Source organism: Mixophyes fleayi, chromosome 3 (assembly GCF_038048845.1).
Source record: "Mixophyes fleayi isolate aMixFle1 chromosome 3, aMixFle1.hap1, whole genome shotgun sequence".
Taxonomy (NCBI): Eukaryota; Metazoa; Chordata; class Amphibia; order Anura; family Limnodynastidae; genus Mixophyes; species Mixophyes fleayi.
Genome location: NC_134404.1, coordinates 81,172,437 through 81,186,771, shown reverse-complemented (window position 1 = coordinate 81,186,771; position 14,335 = coordinate 81,172,437). Strand labels below are relative to the sequence as shown.

At 43.8% G+C, this 14,335-nt stretch overlaps 1 protein-coding gene across 2 annotated transcripts in view; it reads right to left on the bottom strand.

The window, feature by feature from the left end:
• The window catches only part of HLTF (helicase like transcription factor), a 110,659-nt gene that overhangs the window by 26,171 nt on the left and 70,153 nt on the right, over positions 1 to 14,335 (bottom strand). For both annotated transcript variants that reach the window (XR_012689573.1, XM_075201898.1), the window contains exons 16-18: positions 7,349 to 7,484; positions 6,538 to 6,717; positions 4,679 to 4,803 (exon numbers count right to left, since the gene is read on the bottom strand). Coding sequence is in view for 1 of the 2 variants with exons in the window: in XM_075201898.1 (XP_075057999.1) it covers positions 4,679 to 4,803; positions 6,538 to 6,717; positions 7,349 to 7,484 (441 nt within the window). In the remaining variant the exon portion in view is untranslated. The remainder of the gene's footprint in view (positions 1 to 4,678; positions 4,804 to 6,537; positions 6,718 to 7,348; positions 7,485 to 14,335) is intronic.

Genomic DNA, 14,335 nt, shown 5'->3' with positions numbered 1-14,335 from the left:
AACCTCAACGGAGCCCTGCTTCCAGCCCATCCTGAAGAAAGGCCAATAAGCGAGGGAGGCGAAAAGAAGACGTGCGACAGGACTTATTTTCGCACCATCTGATATAGGCTTGCCAAATACGATGATAGATGCGAGCCGAAACCGGCTTTGGAGCTCGCAGCATAGTGTGCACTACACTGGGGGAGAAACCCCTAGCCCTCCAGAGGCTGGCTTCAACAGCCATGCCGTTAAACTGAGCGGAGGTAAATTCTGGTGACGAAAGGGACCTTGAAGAAGAAGGTCGTCTCGTGACGGATGACGATATCCTTGTCCTTCCGCCATGGAGATTATGTCCGCGTACCACACTCAACGTGGCCATGAGGGAGCTATCCGTATTACCGGCAGACCGCCTTGCCTCACTCGCCTGAGCACGCGAGGAAGCATGGGAATCGGGGGAAACAGGTATTCCAACCTGAATTCCCATGACATGGTCATAACGTCCACCTCTACCACTAAGGGGTCTCTTGCCCTTGCGCAAAGCCTGTGAACTTTTTTGTTGTGTCTTGAGGCCATGAGATCTATATCCGGAAGACCCCACCTCTGAACTAGAGACTGAAATACTTCCGGATGGAGTGACCACTCCCCCTGCATCATTGGATTTCGACTTAGGTAATCAGCCTCCCAATTCTTTATTCCCGGAATGAACACTGCCGAGATTGCTGGAACATACTGTTCTGCCCAAGCAAAAATATGAGCTGCAATTCACATTGCAGCTGCACTCCTGGTTCCTCCCTGCCTGTTGACATATGCCACAGCCGTGGCATTGTCAGACTGAACTCTGACTGGGTGGCCCTGTAGGAGGGTCTGAGCCCCCTGAAGAGCTAAAAGAATTGCCTTCAACTCCAACGTGTTGATTGATAAGGCTGACTCCTGAAGAGACCAAAGTCCCTGGAGCCGTAGGTGCAGGATTACCGCTCCCCAGCCTCTCAGGCTGGCGACTATTGTGGCTATGATCCATGACCATGGAGCGAAAGACCTGCCCACCGACATGTGATCCTGATTCAGCCACCACTGGAGCGATTCTCTCGCCCCCGGAGACAGTGAGATCCTCTGGAGATCCAAACGTAGGTGGGATCCTGACCATTTTGTTAACAGATCCCACTGGAAGCATCGAGAATGAGCCCGACCATCTCCCCAAGCAGCCGCATGCACAAATGAATTGAGGGATTGGGAGAGGACAAGACCTGAGATGTTATAGTTGAACGGATTGAACTGATCTTCTCCGTAGGCAGGAACACCTTTTGCTGACTGGTATCCATGATGAGTCCTAGGAAGACCATGCGTTGGCACGGAACCACCTGGGATTTCTTTAAGTTTATCAGCCACCCATGGCTCTCGAGAACCGCTATGGTGAGTGATAAGTGCTGACGTAAGCAAATCTCTGCGGAGGATTTGATGAGATTGTCTAAATATAGAACGACCTGAACTCCCTTTAAGTGAAGACACGCTGCCATCACCGACATGATCTTCGTGAAGACCCTTGGAGCTGTGGAGAGGCCGAAGGGAAGAGCCCGAAACTGATAGTGGGAGTTCCCCACTGTGAACCTCAGGAGAGACTGATGATTTTTCCAAATGGGAACGTGGAGGTATGCGTCCTTTTTGTCTATTTACGCCATAAACTGATCCTTCTCTAGGGCGTTTATCACCGACCTCAGGGACTCCATACGAAATTTGTCCACTCGTAAGTGCACATTGAGGCTCTTTAGGTTTAAAATGGGTCGAAAGGACCCGTCCGGCTTCTTGACCAGAAAAAGATTTGAATAAAATCCCTTCCTTTTCTGGTTGTCTGGGACCCTGCAAATGACTCTTTGCGAAAGAAGAGAGGAGACACAGGCCTGTATTGCCTGTCTTCTTTGTGGATCTCGGGATAGCTGGGTTACAAAGAAGCGCTGATATAATGCCCCGAATCCAAGGGTCTTGGGATGACGCTGCCCACTGTTCCTGAAAAAGAGACAGATGTCCCCCCACCAGCGCCATCTCTTGAAGAATAGAGTGGCAGTCAGGACGCAGGCTTCTCCGGAGTCTTGGAGGCCTGGCGCCTAGCTGCAAACGAGGACCTGCCTCTGACAGACGAGCCTCGAGAATTCGGTTGTCTACCTCTAAATGACTGTCCCCATGGCAAGGAGATTCCCCGAAAGGACTGACGCAAGGAACTAAACGGTGGGGCCCGGCCTCTACCGGAGAGGACCGGCAAAGAGGTGCTTTTGCCCTCCGTTGCCTGGGAAATCATATTATCTAATTCCGGGCCGAACAGACCTGCTGCTGTAAAAGGAATGGATTCCATGGATTTCTTTGATTCTGAATCCCCCTTCCCAGAATTTCAGCCATAACGTTCTTCTAGCTGAAACTGACGCAGCCTGAATAGAGGAGGACACAGATGCTGTGCTCTGAGCCGCCTCATAAATGTAAAGCTACGGTGATCAATTCTGAATCCTGTAAGGACTCTGCCAGTTGCTGTGCCCATGCTTCCATGGCTTTAGCAACCCAAGCTGAAGCAAAAGTGGGTCTAAAAGAAGAACCCGCTGCTACAAATATAGATTTTAATTGAGATTCCACTCTGCGGTCAGTGGTATCTTGCAGAGTTGCTGAGCCCGGGGCTGGAAGGAGTGTGTGTCGGGCCAAACGGGCTACTGGAGTATCTACTTTCGGAATTTCCTCCCAGCGAGCCACGTCCTCCTCCTGTAATGGATACAGGGAAGAGAACCTCTTTGGAACAGAGAACTTTTTATCAGGCTGTTTCCAGGCTCCCTCTGCAATATCTCTGAGTTCTACCGAAGGGGGGAAATTGAATAACCTTCCTTTTGGCCTTCTTAAAGAGACTTCTGTCTCTAGGACTAGGATCCTCCATTTCTGGGAGGTCCAACGCCTGCCTCACCGCTATAACCAAATCATCAATAAACTGATATTTAGTGTTTTCTTCCTGTTCCAAGGATTGAACCTGGTCAGAATCCAAATTTGATTCTCTTTCCTCTTCTGAAAATTCCTCCGAATCTGAAAGGACCTTGAGAGGATTAGCGGATCTAAGCCGCTTTCTTTTAGCTGGGGGCAGGTTTGGGGATTCAAGTAACTGGTTCAGTAGAAACCGTGGCAGCAGGGAGCCCCACAGGTGTAATAGCATTATTAGTCACAGAGGCTGCCACACTGGATAACAATTGAGTAGATTGGGAGATCATCTGTGCTAAAGAGGAAACAGACTATCAGGGAAACCACCCAGACCGGTTCCTCCGTCAGTGGGGCTGGAAGGAGCTGGGTTTGCGCAGAGGGAACCTCTCCTTCGCAGACTGAGCAGAGCGCCAACGGGTCTTTCTGCCCACATGGTAATTTAACTTTACATCTGGAACATGTAAAATATTTAGCCATAGAGCCTTTTCCCTTTTCTGACATTTTAAAAGGAAAAGCAAACACACATAGATAATTTTGATAGAGACAGAGTAAACAACAAGTAACCAACTAATCTATAATAAAAGTTGTACTTGTATGTGTGTAACAGATAAAAGATATATATGCAAGAAAATACAATAATCCTTACTAGCCTCCCTCTTGTAACCACAAAATACAGTTTGTAAATGGTTAAAGAAAGGTTTTGGTACTTAGCCAAAAGGGTCACTCAGGGGAGAAGTCCAACAGCAGTGTCCTGGAGCCTGCTCCCTCTAAGAGAAGTTCCTTCCCGGGCTTCTTTTGGTGCCAGAAGTCCGGACTGTACCACTTATGCTACAGAGCAGGGGAGCTCTGTTATAGTTCCCCCTCTGCAGCTTGCTGTTTCCTCTTTTTTTTTTTTTAAAAAAAAAAAGAACTTATCCTTATTTCTGGCAGAGTTATGGAGACCCCTTGAAGAGGTCTCCTGCAGCGTTGAATACCTCGATGCCCCCTCCTATTTTCTTGAGGGGGGTTCTTGGTATGGCCCCCTTCTCCTGTGCACCTCCGCGGACCGATGACGTCATCATGGCCGCTGGCAAGGTAATGCGATAAGCGGCGCTCTATGCCTATAATGGCAGCGCCGGTTATCGTTGGAGCCTCCAAGAGTGACAGCGGTCCGGGAGACCGCTTGTCACTCTGTACTCTGACCGCTAATGCTCTGCCATTAAGAGCAGTCTGCTCTCTCTGACAGTGCCCAGTTTCTGTGAGTGTGTTCTCTATGTATAGAACACAGTCCCAGCTCTGCCCTAATCTAACACTATGTCTAAAAATAAAAGAAAAATTAAAGTTATTAAAAATAAATAAAAATAAATCACTAGCTTTTTCTAAACAAGCCCAACTCCTTTGGGCACCTAGAAAAAACTGACAGGAAGAGGAAGAGGAAGAGGCAGGGGGATTGTAGAGGGGAGGGGTCCGTCAGTAGTGCTAAAGTTAACTAGCTAGGTGCCAACTCCCAAGCTCCCCTCCACAACCCCATGGTAAGCAGTGTCCCCCAGACTGGATGAAAGAGAAAGTGGAGCTGTTGCCTATAGCAACCAATCAAATTCTAGCTGTCATTTTGTAGAATGCACTAAACAAATGAAAGATAGAATCTAATTGGTTGCTATAGGCAACATCTCCACTTTTCCAAACCCGCAGTTTAGTAAATCTAGCACTTAGACAGCATCATTTTATATACACATAATAAGTAAACTGCTGAATGCATTTCATAGTATCTTCTGACCTGTCAGAGATATGGAAGACAAACTGCTGGAAATAAGATGAGGGTGACAACAAAGCTGCCTCAATCTCACCAGCACAGCAAGTACATCTGCATAATGTGTCAGGACAGTGCCTTCATTAAAGTACCTGGAAGACATTGGATATAATGTGAATATACAATTTGGATATTCAATAATATGCATTTATTATTAAGTATTTATAGCACAGTATCATTACAATATTTCTAAAAACAAAATTTGTGATTTCCTTTAACACTGCTTTAGAAAGCAGACATCCATGACTTGTTACAAAGTAATACACTATTATAGAACAGATATGCCAGGTGAGCCGGAACTACTGCCATAATAAATAGGTGTACAGTCAGGACCGTAGAGAACATTTGAGATTGCAGCAGTTGCGGTCATTGTTGGAGCAAGACAAGTACATAAATAATGAAAAAGTGATTAAAACATAATAATTTACTCAAAAAGGGGTAGGCACTTGATAATGATAATTTTGGGTGGAGGGAATCTTGTAATAAATTTGCATTGCTGAAACTAACTAGGAACACTGACCTATAGTTAGAGCAAAAATGCAAATCAGTGTTAATTTACTTAAACCTTAATTCTATAATTAGAGATTATATTAACTGATTATTGCAGTAGTTCTGGTTCATTACTTAATGTTCCTGTACTAACCGCTACTGGGCAAAACACAAATTTTATCTTCGGTCCTGGCCATAATAATCAGGTTATTGCAGTAGTTCCAAGTTCTAATCACTTCTTAGGAATTTTATAATTACTTAGCAAACCATCATGCTGATGATCGGAAACACTAGCTAAGCAGACCATTAAATCTTTCCGTCAAAGACTGCAGGAAGTTGCCAAAACATTAAACTTAAAGTATAAGTCCACATCTAGACAACTCAGACATTTAAGGGGGGGGGGGAATTCAATTTTTTCCAATTACACCATTATGGGGTGCAAGGAAAATTGAGCATCTATGCCGCTAAGTGACTCCGGAACGTCCATGAGACACTTCTCAACTATTCCCGCAAGGGTAATGTTTTATTACAACATGTAAAGACTACACCATATGCACTGCATATGGAGCTTCATAAAAACCAGATAACCCCTAATAAAGAACAATTTAACAAACTAGAATAGCAAGATTTAATTAATAGAATATTACCCTTATTGTCCAAGTAAGTTTGATCAATAAAGCGCAGTAAGTGTTGAATTATCTTAATTTCACCCAAAATTAAAATTAAAGTAACAACTTCTTCTTACAATTTGCAGACCCATGTGCATCTGGTGTACAGCCCTTCTGCCATGGCTGAGGTGAGTAACAAAGTGTCTCACAAACGGTTACTCTTCCTGCAATAGATGTCGGGAGTAGTTTGATATTCAATTGCTCTGACACTTAATCACTTTCTTGCAAACAAAACCAAAGTTAACATAAAAAACAAAAAACTACCAAACCGTAGTCTTCGATTACCACATCTCTTTATAACTTATGTCATCTAAAATGGTGTTTCTCAAACCCAGTCCTCCAGACCCCTAACAGTGCAGGTTTTCCAGGTGACAATGGATATAATTATACCACCTGTGAATCTGTTACAATGTGTCGGTGAGTAATGAATATACCTGTGCTAAAGCAATGAGATAAGGAAAACATGCACTGTTAGGGGTCCTGAGGACAAGGTTTAAGAACACTGATCTAAAACACACTCAGAAAAGGGAAATGATCTTTATGGATAATGTTTCTATATGGTAAATTACTACAGCAGCAATAATGCAGTTTAAGGTTTTAAAGATAGTATCAAAATTCCAACACACACATTGACCAAAAACATTCAATCTTTACACTTTAAGGATTTACCTGCCAATAACTGCTTTTCCTTCATTCTTCATAGATTCATATATTTGTCTTTCGTCTATAGAAAGGTTTATGTGTTGGATAAAAACTTTACGCTCTGGTAATTCCAGCACAAGTTTCCCTTTGATTCTGGATGTTTTGGTTCTCCTCAGGGTGGTATTTTTAATGAGTGCTTGTAATCGGCTATAAAGGAAAAAAAATAAGCCTTAAGCATTTCTTCTAGAACTATAATTTTCTTGTCCCATTAAACAAATTATTAATGTTGATCATTGCATATTCCAATGTTTTCACCAATAAGGAAATGTTTCTTCTTTAAATTCCAGATAAGATTTCTCTTGAAATGATATTACATATACAACATCCTTTAGAATTAGGTTACTTTAATTAATAGAGGAAGTTTGCACTTAAGCACCTTGACAGTTTGCTTTAAAGAACTAAAGACATAATCCGACATTAATTAGTGTGTGTCTTGATCTGCATTAAAAGAGTATCAGCAAAATGTTTGCTCTGCAGAAATGCATTGTGGGTTTTGGTAGCTATGTCACAGATCACAACAACTTAATTCGTAAATGTTTTTTGACCTGTATCAAATCCCATTCAGACATTTCATAAAAATGTTGGAGGAGGCTACAACTGTCTGTAAAAGGAGTAAGAAAGTAATACTATGTATTTTTTAGGTGATATAATTGAATACAGCTACAGTAGAATGTTAGGATGGCCTGAACAATATATTTTGTCTTCATGAATTAACATACAAATTTTGGGGATTAGTTGCCCTTTAAAACGGAAAAAAATAATAATTCAGTTTTCCTACCGCAGTCCTCCCTGATCACCCATGGTGACTGGTCTTTGAATTGTACGGTTCCACCACTCCCTATCAGTGAATGGTTTCAGTTTCAAGAAAGACAGAATGGACCACAGATCCTTGAGGGAATTCTGAATAGGGGTACCTGTGATCAGATGAGAAAAGTAAGTGGATGCAAGTCAATCAATTCTGAGAAATTAACTGACAAATTCAGACAGACTTTCTGTTGTATTTAAATTATTTATATAAACCCGAGAGTCACGTCTTCTAACTTAATAATTCATCAAGAGCAACCTACAAATCATACTTGCTGGTAGTTTCAGAAATGCTAATGTATTGTACACAAGTACCTTTTGCTCACTCCAGATACACTTGCCATTTTGTTTATTCAAAATGCAGGCCCCACCTGCTTGTGTCAAATGACAAAACAGGTAGGGGGGAGTGTAGTGGTAACAGGGTAAGGATTGTGGATGTGCTTAATTTCAATAATAGTAAAATACAAACCAGGATTCTAGCAATCATTATCAGCTATTTATATAGCGCCACTAATTCCACAGCGCTGTACAGAGGACTCGCTCACATCAGTCCCTGCCCCATTGGGGCTTACAGTCTAAATTCCCTAATACACACACACACACACACACACACACACACACACACTCCACACAGATAAGGCCATGGTTGGGAATAGAACTCATGACCCCAGTGCTGTGGGGCAGAAGTGCTAACCACTAAGCCACCGTGCTGCCCAATAGCTTACAATAAAAACATGAATGCACAGTATACTTTATGCATTGATAGTAGGCATTGTTTAAATACAGGCAAATACATATTTCAACCTTGTATAGTCACGCAAAAGGTAAGTTAGGTTATATACATGGTATAACACAGTACCCCAACTTTTTCAACAAGACCATGGAGAGCAGATCAGGGCCCTTTATGTCAACAACAATGCTTTTCATGCATAGAAAAGCAACAAAGCTAGAAGAGTAAGAGAAGATCCCCAAATAAGGCTCTCTGCTTCTCTCCAAGGTATCAAATGGGCTCTTCAAACCCATTTTTTTTTATCAAAGCCAGCACTTCTGTCCTAACCCACCCCACTGCCCCCTTCACACTGACTCTCTTGTGTCTGTCCCTCTCCTTTAGATTCAAGAGCAGGGTCCTCTTTTGTGTACTCCGCCATTACTAATGCCACCAGCTCACCTGTGTCTTCTCTCTTTTTCTCAATCAGTGGCTCTGTCCCTGTTTGCTGTGCACATCCTCCTGGGCACAGGATCAGCTAGTGCCGCCAGCTCCATATCTCCCCCCACACGCATCAAGGTTATAGTGAGAGACCATTTGTTGCTGTGTAATGTACTGTTTTGGCTATACTGTATTTTACTGTAACAATGATAATTAGTTGTGCTGTTCTTCTGTTTTTATTCATTTAATTGATGTCACCTGTTAACCCCCCACCCCCAAGCTCCTGATTCTCTTTCTGGATCCTTCCACTCTTCTTAATTTTACTATTGCAGAACTCAATAATAAAGTTGATCAAATAAAAATAAAATAAAAAAGGCAAGAGTATTGCTTCTACCACACCCAGAAGATATATTAAAAAGTCCCGAAGTCTCATAATAATCCTGGGTTTTAAACCACTACCACATCATGTAGAAGCAGCAGCAAGTGTCACTACTCCATCTTGGACATTGATCAGACAAGACCAGTCTCATCTTGAACATACATTAGGTAAAGTATACGGAAACACTGTATGCATCAGTCTCTCTCTGGGTGCCATTAGAGTGTATGCTATTTTTAGTCTTATCTGGTCTGCTATACACCGGACTAATTCTCTATAACGTTATTGATGCTGCCATAGCCCTATTTACGAGACACGACCTGTAAAGCCGTTAAGAACCTTTTTTGTGAAGGATATTAGTATCCAGAAGATATTACAGGTACGCACATGCTTCAATGCCAAGTTGATTCACTGCAGATAACAGAGACAGAGGAGACAAGCTGTGATTGCAACATACACTGCCGAAAGTGGGAACTGTAAGTGCATGTTTGCTTGCTAATATCCCGTATTTTTCAGCATGCCCTCGGATTAAGGTCCTCTAATATGCTTTTCTGGACAATAAGAATATAATTATATGGACTTCCTATACGGGTTGGAGCTCGGAGCTCCTTGTCCTTGTCTTTATCTATAGATATATTAGGTTTTCTATGTTACCAGTTTGTTAGTAAATATATAGTGGCATTTATTTGACATGGCGTTGAATTCGAAGTATTCTGTTGCTACTATATTCTCTTGTGTTTTACTTTTGGTAAGGTGATCCCTGCTCCCTCTACTCCCCATCCCTCCCTTATATTCTCCCCCCTTCCCGCCTTCCCTAAAGATGTAGAATCTTAAAGTTCTAACACTAATATGTTGTTAATGCACACTTTTGTGTGGTTAGTTAATATTGTTGCAGGGGAAGAGGAGAGAGGGAAGGAAGATTTCTTTCTTCCCTTTTTTCTTTTTCTCTTCTTAATGTTAGTCTTTTCTTAAGATTTTTTCATGGGTCTACGGTCCTGGTCTCACCTCGCTTTATACACAGGACCACCCCCCCCCCACGCACCCTTTGATATTGTTTATTGCTATTTGTATTTAACCTCACTATGTTTTTGAACCCCTTCTGGGTTCCTTTCACACAGGGTTTGCGCCCAATTGGGCTCCTTCTTCCTCTTCTCTTTCGCTTCTCTCGATTCTTCTTTTTTATCTTTCCCTTCGCCTTCTCTCTGTTCTCAAGGACGGCTTAATAACTTATCCCATTCTTCCCCAATACTAGTCAAGCTGCCGGGATCTATCACTTTTTCATTGCCATGGCCTTAAAAGTTTTCTCGATCAACGTCAACGGCCTCAACACCCCTCGTAAACGTACGATGCTACTGGGAGCCTGTAGGAGAGAAAAAGCGGATATTGTCTTTCTACAGGAGACACACTTCACTGGAGTCCACTCTCAGCTCCAGGGTAAGCAGTTTTCTCAGACTTTCTTTGCCTCGGCGGACTGCAAGAAGCGGGGAGTGGCTATTTTGATCCACAGTAAGATTCCCTTCTTGCACTCCAACACTTACGCAGGGTCGCTTCATACTAGTGGGTGGTACTCTCCGATCTATTCCTGTTACCCTGGTCTCGGTCTATGCCCCTAATCAGAAACAGAAGCCTTTCTTTACCAGACTCTTTAAATGCATTGAGCGGTTGGCGCGGAGTCATGTGGTAGTGGGTGGCGATTTTAATGTGACTCTTGATCCTGTCCTGGACAGGTCTTCCCCTTCTTCCCGACGGGGCTCTCCCATTTCAGTAGAATCTGCCTCACTAGCCACACTGCTCTCTCACCATCGCATGTATGACTCCTGGCGACTCTAACGCAGACGCTAGGGATTACACCCATTACTCTGCCCCTCACCATTTGTACTCCCGCATAGACATGATAAATGTATCCCATGCACTCACTTCCAATGTGACTCAGGCGGGCATCACCCCACTCTCATGGACTGACCACTCGGGGGTGTTCCTTATTCTAGACCTCCTCAAAACATCACCACCCCAGGGAAAGTGGCGCCTAGATGACACTCTCCTGCTCAACCAGACGACCCTTTTAGACCTCAATAACTCAATCGCCAATTATTTCCAAGATAATTCTGCAATAGATGTCCCCCCAGGCATTATTTGGGAGGCTCACAAAGCCACTATACGTGGTCATTTGATTAGCATGACTGCTGCTTCTAGGAAAAAAGTTCCAGAAGAGATATCTTGTTTAGAGCGCAGATTGGCCTCTCTTCTTTCCCAACATCAGTCTCTTCATGACCCTGCTCTGCTCACTCAGATTACCTCGCTGAAAGGCCAACTTAACACTCTTCTCTCCCGTAGGGCTGCTATTACTATGCAGAAATTACAGCAACAGTATTATGACAAATCTGACAAAGCAGATTCTGTGCTAGCCAGAAAGCTTCGTAAGAAGATGGCTCTAGGTCACATTGATAAAATTTACGACTCACAAGCGAGCAGAGTTAAATATGACCCTAAAGAGATAGTCCAGACGTTTCAGGAATTTTATTCCTCTCTTTATAACTTAGCCCCGCCACCGCCCCTTCAAAGAGCTCATATGGTGCCGTCTCTAGACGAATATCTAGCCGCCACCCCCCCTCACATAGAGTCCCTGAATACAGGCATTACTCTGACTGAGGTTTTGGTGGCTATTAAATCCCTGAAACCTTCTTCAGCTCCAGGCCCTGACGGTTTCACCCCACAATATTATAAGAAATTCGCTGCAGTACTAGGCCCCCATTTGACATCTTTCTTTAATGAGATCTTGGATGGTGCCACATTCGATGCGGCCACTACCAGAGCTAACATTATTGTCATTCCAAAACCAGGGAAGGACGCAACTCTTTGCTCTAGCTATAGACCAATATCCCTCCTCAATGTGGACCTAAAAATGTATGCAAAAACTTTGGCCTCTAGATTGAATCCCCTCTTCCCTTTCCTCATCCATCCCGACCAGGTGGGATTTATCCCAGGGCGTCAAGCCCCGGACAACACTAGGAGAACAATAGACTTGATCCATACAATTCACAGGGGTAAGCTCCCCTCCCTCCTTATGTCACTAGATGCTGAGAAAGCGTTCGATCGCATCTCCTGGTCGTTTATGGTTGGGGTTCTGGGAGCGATGGGTTTCTCTGGCAAATTTATGACTGCCATTTCGGCCTTGTACCGCTCCTCGTCTGCCACAGTCTCTGCAAATGGTCTGACCTCGGTCCCCTTCACTATTTCCAATGGCACACGGCAGGGCTGCCCCCTCTCTCCGCTCATTTTTGCCCGTATCATAGAGCCATTAGCAGCTAGAATCCGGGCTAACCAGCAGATATTAGGCATTCCGGTGGGTAGTTCTTCTCATAAGATAGCTTTATATGCGGATGACGTCCTGTTAACTATTGCTAACCCAAATCTTTCCGTTCCTCCTCTCGTAGACGAATTAAATCTCTATGGCCACTTCTCGGGATATAAAGTTAACACTGACAAGACAGAAGTCTTAGACTTTTATGTTTCCTCAGCAGACAAGGTGTCTTTAGAAAGTTCCTTCCCATTTAACTGGCTTCTTCAAAAACTCAAGTACCTTGGTGTATACCTGACTAAGCAACTCCACCAGCTTTTTCAGGCCAACTTCCCTCGCATTCTTGCTCAAATTAAGTTGGATCTTGTTTCATGGTCGCAGCTATACGTCTCCTGGATAGGTCGTATTAATGCGGTTAAGATGAACATACTCCCTAGACTCCTTTACCTTTTTCAAACCCTCCCCATCCGGGTCCCCCCCTACGTGTTCAAGTTTCTCCATTTTCAAGTATCTAAATTCATTTGGGCGGGTAAGCGCCCCCGAGTCCGCTTCAAGCTTTTACAGAGAGCCCCGCGGGTAGGGGGACTGGGAATCCCTGATTTTCGACGCTACTACCTCTCCGCTCAGCTTGCTCAATGCGTTCTGTGGTGTAGTTTAACTCCCTCCAGGGTCTGGGTCGAGATTGAGGCTGAAAGTCTGGGTATGCTATCCCCATCTACTCTCCTATGGCTCCCACGGGCTCATCGACCAAAACTTCTCTCACTTTATCCAGTCATTACACACTCCCTGGCGGTCTGGGACTCATGCTCTCAGAAATTTGGCCTCTCCCCCCATCCCTCTCCCCTAATTCCTTTGTTTAACTCCTCAGTATCCTCCTCATGGACCTCACAAGGGGTCCGTTTCTTAAACGATCTCACCTCTACGGCTGTGTTCCCCTCGTTTACGGACATCCAATCGCAAATAAATATTCCCACTAAATTATTCTACCAATTCCTCCAGCTCCGCCATTTTCACCACACTGCCAAAACTCGCCTCTCCTCCCGTCCCCTTACCACGTCTCTGTCTCCGTCAGTCCTCTACGAAAGGCCTTATTTCAACGTTATACTATGAGCTCGCCTCACCTTCCTCGGACCTTAGAGTCTCGCATGAACTGGCCTGGGAACGTGATATTGGTGAAGTTCTTTTGAGCGAGGAATGGTCGGAGATATATGAGAATGCTGCCTCCAGCTCAATATGCGTTAAAATAAAAGAGAATGTTTATAAGGTATTGTACAGTTGGTACTATGTTCCCTCTCGGACTCATAAATTTCTTCCAGACTCTTCTGATCGCTGTTGGCGGGGGTGCCCCCATGAGGGCAACTTTATCCATATATGGTGGACTTGTCCCAAATTATCAAACTTCTGGGCCGAGATTAACCACCTGATCCAATCGATACTTCAGGTAACAATACCATTAGAGCCTAAATTTTTTCTCTTGCCCTTGGGAGCGCCCACGGCGACTCGACACGAGAATAAGTTGGCTAGGCACATCTTATCGGCAGCTACCTGCCAAATTGCAGCAGACTGGAGGCAGCAGTCTCCACCATCACTTCAGGCTGTTATTAATAGAGTCTGGCAGGTTCAGCGCCTGGAATACATGACCAGCATCATCAATAGGACGTCAAGATCGTTCACTAAGGTATGGAGCCCATGGCTCTCATTTTTTCAGGCTTACTCCCCTTTCACTTGACTCTACACCTACATATATCCGTCCTCTTTCCGGGAAACCCTTTTTTCTTTCTCTTCCTTTTCTGCTCGGTACTAGTCTCCCTTCTCTTTTTTTTCCTGCGTCATGACTTTCTCTGTCGCGGCATTTCGCACTCTCTTTTACATCTTAAAAAAATCTCTGGTCAATTTTTATACACGCAATCTGACCACGTTGCACTGATTCTTTACGATATTCTGTTGATTTTATATCATGTTGTGTGTGATGTGCTTTTTTTTTTTTGTTATCTTACTGACATTGCATATTGGTTTTGTTTGTTATTTGACCTTTCAAAAATAAAATATTAAAAAAAAAAAAGAATATAATTATATGAGGTCTGCAGATCAAAATGGACTATTATTTTGGCGCTCCATTTGGATACTCATATTGACTTAT